Raw genomic sequence first — 11,392 nt, forward strand, 5'->3', positions numbered from 1 at the left:
CCACGCCATCATTGCCACAGATGGGTTTACAACAGAGTCAGCTCAAAGCCCTGTGTATCTCATAAAGACCAAAAAGGGTGCATTTGGCAAAATCTTGATAATTGATAACATGGGAAAGAGAATGAGCTGAACAGCTTCCAATCAAACAGAGTTCTACCACTAATACATTTTATCATGTTTTGCAGACAGTGAAAAGGAAAGTTAAGGTATAGTGTAGATGCAATGAACACAATTATGCTGCATTTCAAAAACATATATTATAAATGTTAAGTCTCGACCTCTGGCTTCATTACAGCCAGATCTTACCGATAAGGAGGACTTAAAATGACAAAATCGTTTGCGATGTAAATTGGTGACAATTCAGCAGCACCCTGACCGTGATTACCTGAATCTAAGTCTATTTCATCAACTGTATGACTATAACCAAGTGTTGCCATTGTACATTTCTACATACCACAGATATGTAACATTTTGCATGTTATTATGTGGGAGATATGTTGAAGTTCTATGTTTTAATGACGCTGTGGTTAATGTTTTATTTAGTTTAGGCACAAAAAACAGCTATGACAAAGAAAAGACCATGTTTTGGGTAAAAATAGACAGCAGGGTGCACAATACCTGCTGGGAAAAACAGCAGCATCCACATTTGGAGGGGCAATGCCATTCACCAACCCCTTTACCGCCAAAATAAAACATATTTGTGGTTTTCAGAAATGTACAGTACCAGCATTTTCTTCTGGGAACTGGGCTGCTGTACCCCAAAAATCATTTTAAATTAGAAGAAAAGTACAATGGCTTGCAAATGCAGTGAAATTAATGTATATGACAAAACATTCATAATATGCTTGTCAATTTAAATTTACCAATCGATTACAGATGTGAAGTGTTTTTTCATGTCCACATTTTGCCATCATCCCAGTGTTACCAGATCATTAATGGATGTCCTAGGTGTGAGAAAAGTTTACGGCGCGCCATATTTCAGCGGTAACTACAGGGTAAATGTGTGCCCTTTCAAAGCCGTTGAAGTCAGTGGACAAACTAACAGAGTAAGTGCCCATGTTGTCGATGAGAAGCCAGTCGCCCACATGCAGCTCAGGAATCCAGCAGCTGTTGGTTACTTTGTCAATGCTGTCGCAGGTTGGGCCCCAGATGACAGAGCGGTATCTCTGCTCGCTGCTCTTGACAGCCTGCACAAACATTCAAACACAAAATGGTTATCATATTCTATTTGGTAGATATATTAGTAAATTAGTGCATGTGTGTATCCCAGTGGTGAGCTCATCGACACCACTTTGCACTGTGTCCAAATGGTAGAACCACCAATATCGGGACAGCATCAGTGCAGCTGTAGCACCCATCCTCTGGTTCCCCTCTGGTAAACATTTTGAGTGTTTCCACTGTAGGAGACAGTAGGGACATTTCTAGGTGCAGCCTCGTTTCAGGGTGGGCACCTACGGTTAGTGTCACCAGTTCATTATCTGACTAATTGCCTCCCCTTCTGTTTCTGAGTTATAGCCAGAAAAGTGTTTTTAAAAACATTATGATGTCAGAGTGAAGTTTGACCTTTTGGATATAAATTCTCATCACTTCATCATTTAAGTATTTTTTTAGTTATAGCCAAATACATTGTTTAGCAAGGTCACACTGCCCTTGACCTTTGACCACCAAATTTTGATTGGTTTAGACTTCTGTTGAAAGTGGATGTTCATGCCAAATTTGAAGAAATTCCCTCAAGGTGTTTTGGAGCTAAACAATTATGAGAATAGGATGGAAGTAGGGCCCCATTAACCTAAACCTTTGACCACAAACTCTCATCAGTTCATTGCTGAGTCCATGTTAACGTTTATACCAGATTTAATGGACAGACAGACGGACGACCTGAAAACATTATCTTATATATCAATCCAGTGTACAAACCAGTGCAGATCCAAGTTATGAAATCATCTCGTGATAGGGTTTGCATGTGATTTACAAAATGTCATCTCACCAATCACTGTGTACGAATGACTGGCTATTCATTAATGTGGCTGCTGAAAAACACTGTCTTTTACATACCCCAACCCAAAATATTCTGGGTTTGGGGGCCTCGCCCCAAGGGTTTACAACATGGGGAGGCAGGGGAAAACTTGTCTGAGCTAGAAATGAAATGCTGATATATAGGTCCACTTTAACTAACTGGCTCTGTTTGCAGCCTGAAAAGTTTCATCAAAGGAAGTCACAACAACACAGTATGAAAAGCCAACAATGCTGCAGCCCACAGAGTTGCAGTGGACAATTAATCTCCAACTGAGATTGAAATATGTAATTTATACATCCACAATGTGTACCGATTTACTGTCTACATGTATTAATAACAGTTGCCCTGCTGGCTCAGTGAATATGACAAGGAGGGAGTCCACACGAGAGATTTAGTAAGAACTATTATAACTGCATGGATTTAGTATTTTTTTAGTCTTAACTACCACTCTAAGCACTTTGACAACATAAGCCAGCATTCACCAATTCACAAACACAGTCATACATTGGTGGCAGAGGCTACCATACGAGGTGCCGACTGCTCATCAGGAGCTCACATGAGACCAGTATTGGGTTCAGTACCTTTCCAAAGGACCTTTCATCATGTAGACTAAAAAAACTGAAGCACTGACCTTCTGATTAGCGAACGACCGCACTACCTCCTGAGTCCCAGCATCCCTCTACAGTAAAGTATGGTAGCTTCCTAACCCTAACCACACCTTAACAGAGATTTTTTGGACTTTTAACCATTCAGCAGTGTCCATGCTCAGATGCCTTAGAAAGTAAGAATTTTAAATCATTGGCACTGCACATAAAAAAACTTTGTTATTAAATGTAATCTGGTATTTTAATGTTTTATGTGGTGATGGGGCTGATATTGATATTTACCCTGTGAAGGTATGGTTCCACCTTACTGTGGGCAGCATCATTGATGAGGCAACTCAGGGAGCCGTATACTCCATCGTTAAGGTAGTACATCATTATTCGCTCAGGGCTGTTTTCGTCACCATCTGAAAAAAAAAGAATAAAAATATTAAAAATTCCCAAAATATATGCAATATTTATACAAAGGTGTTGAAAAAAATATATAGAACAATATATAACGTATAGAAATATATATAGAAAGTATAATGAAAATGATAATTTTAATCATCTCCACCATATACAACTATGGGGCTCTGCACAAAGTGAGGACCTAGACACTCAGAGGCTGATTATGGCTAAAGATGAATCTTGATATTATGGTGCGTTAAGATCAGACACGTCTGACAGCTGTCACCCACACTCCTTGTTTTTAAAATCAAGATATATTTGAATAAACATAATAACTATAAAGCCATTTGATAAAAACCTCTTCTTCACCAGGCCTCTGCTATAAAATGACATGTCCAAAACTAAAGGAATATTTGTCTGCCATCACAAGGTCTATTCTCTATTTAAATTAATTTCCATCTCATTAAAAGTAACACTTGAAAGACTCACTGCAGAGGTATAATCATTAGGAAATATGCTACTGGGCCATTGTAAATGAATAAATAAGACATAATAAACGAAAGATTTCATCCCCACCTAACAAAACGTTTAGAGACTTTGAGTGAATATCCCTTTGAAATGATGCAGTTGCAACAGGAAACTGCACGTCTGGTGTTCTACTACAGTATATCAGTACAAAGTTAAACTGCCAACTATTTGTGAATCTGTGTACACAATACAATTGTTTTCACAATGTTATCATAGGAATGCTGTTTTTTGTTGTTTTTTTCTAATGCAAAGGAAAGACTTTTCTATTTTTGGTAGGGCTCTTGTCATCTTATCATGACCTTAGAATAGTTTTACTTTAAAATACTTTATACTTTATACTATATTATTTGTGGGCTAAGACATGTCTGTTTCAACCACCAGATGGAAACATAAATGGTCAATGTCTGAAAGGAGAGCTGATCACTGTAACATTCCCAAGGACATCAGTGGACCTCATTCCTGTCCCCTGGCAATGCAAGTCAATGGAGACGACCAACTGGAATAGGCTAAAAACGGCACAAGGGCTTTGCATCACCTATTTCTCAGCGAGGTAAGACACAATCTGTATTTGCGTAAGTACAAAAGGGAGTCGGTTTGCTGCTTTGGCGATCTGTGCCGTGAATCTGTTGTGCAGCGATTTTAGTTACTTGGAATCTGAGGAATCTCAGATTAAAGTTGCAGTATACTGTGTCCTACTTTTTTAAATGCCCTGTGCCAGCCTTATACTGGATAGTCAACATTCATGTGGCTTCAAAAGACATATCTGTACATTACTGCTATGTTCATCCAAATCATCTGAGATTGCTCTTTTGGCAAAGACATTGGCCACCAGTGTGAAGGCTGATTCCACGTAGTATCGGCCTGGTTCTGCAATAATCTGCACTTTGCTGCTTGGAGGGAAGAATTTGTCCAATGCTCCATTGATGACCTCTGAAAACTAGGAGGGAGAAATACAACTGGTTAATGGCATGTTTCAAAAGTGGTATGCCTCTTATAATGTTTCAGACATTTTGCTGACTTAAGTTCACGGGGATCTACAGAAACCAGTATCTCTGACATCACGGGTGACTACAGTAAGGTTTCTGCATGTATTTCTATGAAATACAAGCCATGCAATTAGAAAACCAGGATGAAAACCAAATAACAGTGTTTGATCAAACATCTTCAACATTGCATAATGTATTTTTATGCTTTCTTGAGGTAGAGAAACCTTGAAAATATAGATATCATACAACCAATAAAGATTTAAATGACAATTTTTCCTTGAATTGTCATTGAGGTAATCGTTCATGTCATAACAATGCTAAGGTGCTTTAAAACTACGAAAAATCAATACCTAACACTATATCTACATATCTTTATTTTACCTCTTCAAATTTGACTTGAAAGTCATCCCTTCCGGAGAACCCTCCACCAATATCCAAGAGAGTCATCTGAAAGCCCAACAAATTCTGAAAAACATATCAGTTCTACTTTTTAGTAAGGCACCATTTATAAAGGGTGCAGAAGTTTGCAATGCATTCTCATAAAACAACACTCCATCACCGTAGCATCAAGTTACATTCTTAACATCAAGTTATGTACTTAACTTGAAGTCATGTAGGTTAGGTTTAGGAAAGTTATATAGGTTAGGTATAGACTGTTTCACTGGCATTGCTAAGCAGCAGCTTGGGTCCATGTTTACTTCCTGTCAGCTGATGTCATTCACATATACTGCAACAAAGTCCAACAAGAAATACAAAGGGACCCCATTTAAAATGTTTATGTTGTCAAGTTGGTCTATAGTAATGAATCATTTTGATGGCTTACCTTCTCATAGCACAAAGTACACTTTGTTTCACGTGGGACACAAACACTAGTGTCCTGGGGAAAAGTCCTGTCTTTGTTTGACCCATCCACTATTCCCACTTACCTCTGTGCAAAGAATTTCTCTGTAATAATATCCAACAACGCATCGGTCACTTAATCACAGCCTTTACGATTACATGGGTTCGAACTCTGATGCATTACTTTTTGTACATATACTTAGAAATTAAAAATTAAAATAAATACACTAAAACATTGCAGCCCATGCCAATACTAATGCTTTTTTTGGAAAAGAAAAAAAAAATTCGCAAACGGATGCACCAGCTTTGGGCTAGATTAAGTAGTGCATAGAAATGCATAAATTAAAGAGTGAAAAGTGGCTGACCGAGTTAGAAGCTGCTGTTAGCAGCCATTTAGATTATTATTACCCTGGGAAAAGCTAACAATGATAAGAGAATTGTTGACATTGAGAGAACAACGCAAAGACTTGCTGATCATGCTGATCATGTTTGCAAAAAGATTTTTCAAGTTGAAAAAGTATTAAGCCTCTGGTACACTTTGCCCCTAGACTAAGCATAGTACACCACCCAATAAACACACATGGCTGAAGGCCTTCATATAAGACGGATGTCATTATTATTCCAATATATGTACCGCTGGTGACGGAATTCATATCCTCCTTAACTACACCCGGATCATGAGCAAACAACAAAGATTTGCACAAGTTATCCAGTATAACCACAGTATGATCTGATGGCTCCCAGTACTTAAGCAGTGCCCCTCTTCGTCTTTGGTAAGGAGGGAAAGTTACACTCATTTACTTTGCTGACGCTGGCCATCACTTCTTTGTCATTCGATTTACATCACATTTGCATATCAACACAACAAGCCTGATTAAGGGTTAGCCTGTATCTCTAAACATGTACATGTACTGCAGTGTTGTAATGTTGCATTGCTATGACGATGACTTACTGCTGTATCAAAAACATGTCGGGCGTCTTCTATGGCATGCTTGAACGCCAAACTTCCCATGCACCCGCTGCCTACATGAAAGCTGACTCCAATGACGTCTAAGCCCAGCTCTGCAGCACGTTTCAGCAGCTTACCAACTGACACGAGTCTGGCTCCAAACTTTGAACTGAGTCTTAGCAGTGATTCAGAGTCATCCACTGCGATGCGGAGTACAAGTCTGTAAATCAATGAAAAAGGCTTCATCAGTACTCTAATCAAATTACACTAATCATAGAAGCAGAAGTAGCTGTTCACTTACTTGGCTTTGGCGTGACAGAGAGAAATCTTTAGGAGTTCGTCCTCATTATCAAAAGTCATCATATCTACTCCATGAGCACAGGCATATTTGATGTGCGACAGTGGTTTGGTTGTGTGTGCGTAAATGATTTTATCAGGTGTCACTCCAAGGGACAGGACCAGCTGGATCTCACCCTGTGTTAGACCAAAACTTGTTTCAAATGAGCAAAGTGAGAAGGAAACAACCACAGTCCATAATGAAGATTACTAACAAGGAAAACAGAAAGCTAGATTATCTTTGAAACACTTTATGTGTACCTTGCTGGCACAGTCGAAGCCAATGTCCAGAGCGCTTATCATCCTCAAAACTGCTGCTGTGTTGTTACACTTCACTGCATAGAAAGGCTTGACTCGAGGTAGTTCAGTTAGCCACCTGAGATGCTTCTTAAACACGCAATCAAGACTTGCCACATAGAATGGCTCTTCACTGTCCTGATTAAATGAAAGAAAGTTAACAATTTATTTCAAAAAGGCACAACTCAAGAATCTCTACAGTCTTACAGAATAACCAAGATACAAACCTGTACCCATTCCTTAGTTGTCAAATATCGTTGCTTGGGCAATGATTTTTAGATACTGACGTCAAAACACAGCTAGCAGGGAATGTTCCTACAACACTGGCTAAGGTTACCTACAAGTTGCAATAATGCTGAGAAGAAAACATTTTAATCTCGTTCAAACAGCATTTTAAGATGTTTATCATTTCTAATAATGTCCCTGTAAGGTTAAATGCTGACAAAGACATAACTTAGACATAACTGCAACATTCTAAGATGTTGTGGAGATGTTGAGGGATGACAAATCATAGAATGTTCTTTTATAAAACATTCCCACAATGTTACATGAGAACGGAGAAAGAACATTTTCAAAACAACATTCAAAACATTTTGATGAGGCCTGAGGTTTAAGACTTTTTTAAAATGAAAATGTAATGCAATGTGATATGTAAACAAACAAACAACAAAAACATTTAATGATGTTTATAAAGAATGTTACCCTAACTTAAGGAAGAATATTCTGTGAACCAAAAGAAAACTTGCCGCTGAAAACATTACTAAAACATTGCATTGGTTGCATTGTACCATTCTCAGAACATCATAATAACCAAAAAATTCTTTGCAGCATCAGTGTATAACACGGCCATATGATACCTTTATTGGCAGTATGATACGCTATCAGTTGGCTGGACGGTACCTGAAACGGAAGTATGATACGCCTCCGGACAGTGTCAGTTTATAACACAGCACCTGACGCAGGAGTATAATACATTTCCAGATTACGTCAGTTGAAAACGCTGGTAACAGTGTAATAACAGAAGTGCTTGAAAGTCCCTATAGAGCAGGTGGGAGGAGCAGTGGATGTGTCTAACAAACCCCCTCAGGAGCCTGCAGTTCGCTTCCTCTATGCTTCTTGATTTTTAAACCTAACCACGTGCTTGTGTAGCACATGGAAATAAGTAAGAATCGGTTAGAAGTCTGTAAAATACAAAGTTTACAGATTTATTTTGTAAAAGACAATATGCATCTAACAAGCAGAAACTACACATTCTCTGTGAGAAGAAATGTCTATTTTGAAAAGACACAACGCATTCAACGTCAAGGAATGTCAACAAGGACAATAGCATGTCATGCACGGCACTGACCAAGTGGCGATATTTGACAAGTTGGGATAAAAATGGGTTGGAGATTAATAGTAAGGAAACCTAAGTGACTTGATGCCTCTGAGACTCACCACTGAATGAAGCTCTTTTATTTTGTCCTGTATGAAATCACTGATGCGCTCTCCACTGTCTAAAATGATGGGGGGTTCGGGGGACAAAACATGCATGGCGGATTCTTTTGTAGTCACTGGTGCTGCAAGGGATGACAGTCAGCAATGCATTCAATACTAAATCAGTGAATAGATGTTGTTAACATAAGGTTGAAATATGTATATACACAACAGACAAGGCTGGTTTTGTTTAAAGCTACTTGTCTTCATTGTGGAAAAAGTATGAACTAGAATTAAAAGTCGTGCATTCAAAAGCAGATGAAAAGCAAATGTTCCCTGTCAGTGTTTTACTGTTCCATCTTATGTTTTGGGATTTACAGTATATTGCTGCTTCATTTTATGTCTTTAAGGTTTTGGTCATTTTAACTGTATACTGTCCGTTAATTGAATCTACAGTAATCCATCATTTTCTATAAAATCTTCATATGTTTGTGGCTTGGCTGTCCTATGAGAGCCAAATATCTCTAAAAGGTCGACCTTTCATGGTGTCAGAAAAAAAAGCCCAGTTTTCAGCCTTGTGACGATGCATTTCCCAGCTGATCTCAGTGTTAAAGATTAAGAGGATTAAGAAGTTTATTTAGCTTAAGAAGAAGAATTTTTGCAGCCCATAAAGAGATAATTCATCCTTCAGTTTATCACACACAAAAGAAAATCATGGAAAAACATTAAAATATGAAAAGGAAATGTAAAAAGGTAAAAAAAAAAAAAAATAAAAAAAACATCCTGTGGGGAGTTGAAGTATAAAGATTGAGTTTCAATTAAAATGGAAGTACTCAAATAACTTTAATATCTATAACACCTGAAATGATATCCTGTGCTGAGTTCAGACACTTTTCACCAGCATTTAATCCAATGAAACCTGAGAAAAATAGTTGGATTTCTTTCAAAAACTTGGGCAAAAACATAACGAACAACTGGGCAAGACATGTCCCCAAACTGAAAAAAAGGCCTGAAAATTTGCTGGGTGTATTATAAGACAAAATAATAATAATAATAATATATATATATATATATATATATATATATATATATATATATATATATAAGATAAAAAAGAAAAATAATAGTCTTAGATAGTCTAAATAGCCTTATTTCATTATGTTGCATGCAGAATAGAAGTATTTTTCTTGTAATTTTTTTTGTTTTGTTGCTTATTTTCAGGTCATTTCCTTGGGGCCTCTTTTTTTTTTTTTTTTTTTTTTTTACAAATTTCTTGCAAATTGTGTGCCATTCATTATTAAGTTGCTCATCACCCTCCTTCCATTTTTTTGAAAGAAATCACGCCAGTTCAGTCAGGTGTCAAAGAGTTAGTACAGAATTTGAGTAAATGTATAGTCCACAAGAATGCCATGCAAATAGCAATCAAAAAATCTAACTGCTGCTATGATGTTCACATGCCTTTCAAGTCACACATCACCATGAAAAGTTTTTGTTTCAACTTACCCAAGTCTCTATTCACCTCCATATTTCGCAACCCTTAATTGTCAAATGTTTCAAATAAGTATTACAGTGACATGTCAAACAGAACTGTAAGATCTTAAGTACTCATACACATCAAAGTGAGGACTGACAGAATGATCATCTGGGTTTGTTAATTCAACAGTGGCTTTTCCACACCTACTGCTTTAAAGACATAATACCTTACAGTCATTCCCTTATCGGTTAACATGGAATCATTCATACAGTAAAGACATTTTTACTGTTTTGAATGTGTAATTTCATTTATAAATTATGAATTATCAATCTATTACTGAGGTTATATGTAAATATTAATAATTATATTATTAATAACAACAGTAATACTACCTTTTTTTTTAATTAAGTCCTTTTCAGAAGATAATAAGGAAACATTTAAGTCAATGTATGACTGAAGTAATAGGTTTTCAAAAGTAACTTAAAAAAAGACAATAAGCAGGTTTCCATTAACCTTCAAATTGCATGTAAATTTAGAAAAATCTCCTATGTATGGCCAAAAGGTTTTCACACTCTTTCTATGTTCTTGGCAGATAGATATGACCTCAATCGAAAATGTTCTTAAAACATGATTGGACAACATATTTTGAGTTACATGTAGTCTATTTAAAAGCCTCTGTGATTTCTATAGCAGCAAGATCACATAAGGAAACAGATTACCAGTAATTATAAAAAATACATGTTGGACTAAGTGCTGGTAGCAATATTGGTATGCCATACAAATATAGTTCCTCAGAGTGAGTTCTGATTTACTGTTATAAAATAGAATAAATATGCTGCATGACTTACAGTTTTGCTTGTCCATTCAGTTAACAGACGCTGTTTTTCTGGAGTTTTCTGAGACAAGTGTCTCTGATGTGCGTCTCAGATGAAAGTGTAATACTGAGCAGTTCAGCCAAAAAAAAAAGAACATAACGTGCAACGTTTGTTTCTGTATGGTGGAAGGGGTAGTGGTCCAATAATCAGTAATGTTTTTTATTGTTCATTGTTCCTTGGTGTTCTTTTAAAATGTAATCTATCAACTAATCTATTTCTAAAAAGTGAACTAAAATACTAGTATTTGAATGACTGTATTTTATCATGAAAATTGTTTATGTTGTAGCCATGTGTACATAGCTACAACATTGTACATTTACAGATGGTAGAAGTTTCTGTAATATTTGCAATGTACCATTTATATTGTTGATATGGTTTGAATACATTTAATTAAAGTTCGTTTTCACCTGGAAGTAGTCCCACAAGTCATTCAGCCTTCAGTATACTGGTTATGCATTTGCATGAATGTGCAACATAGAAATAGCATAATAAAGTATACTGACTGCAAAGTATGCTTTCTTAGTAATTGAAATAAGCCAAAATTATAACTAAGTATAGTAGTGCCACAGTAAGAATATATACAAGGTATAAAGCTTATAAAGCTTATATATTTGTAAGACACTCTCTCTTTAATATACTTATAATACAAACAAAGTGCACTTCAATTCCACTAATTAAGCAT

The 11,392-nt window shown here is 36.7% G+C and overlaps 1 protein-coding gene across 1 annotated transcript; it reads right to left on the reverse strand.

Moving 5' to 3' along the window:
• Positions 1-364: 364 nt before the first annotated feature.
• On the reverse strand, positions 365-9,886 carry LOC121956195 (ornithine decarboxylase-like). The gene is made up of 9 exons (XM_042504331.2): positions 9,865-9,886; positions 8,383-8,504; positions 6,910-7,083; positions 6,614-6,786; positions 6,316-6,532; positions 4,905-4,988; positions 4,312-4,474; positions 2,905-3,026; positions 365-1,187 (listed from the first exon to the last, which is right to left on the reverse strand). Exons 1-9 carry the CDS (start codon positions 9,884-9,886, stop codon positions 945-947), a joined length of 1,320 nt encoding a protein of 439 aa, XP_042360265.2. The 3' UTR covers positions 365-944.
• Between the last annotated feature and the right edge of the window lie 1,506 nt (positions 9,887-11,392).

This window comes from Plectropomus leopardus, chromosome 18, assembly GCF_026936395.1.
Source record: "Plectropomus leopardus strain MGB_pleo_1.0 chromosome 18, ASM2693639v1, whole genome shotgun sequence".
Taxonomy (NCBI): Eukaryota; Metazoa; Chordata; class Actinopteri; order Perciformes; family Serranidae; genus Plectropomus; species Plectropomus leopardus.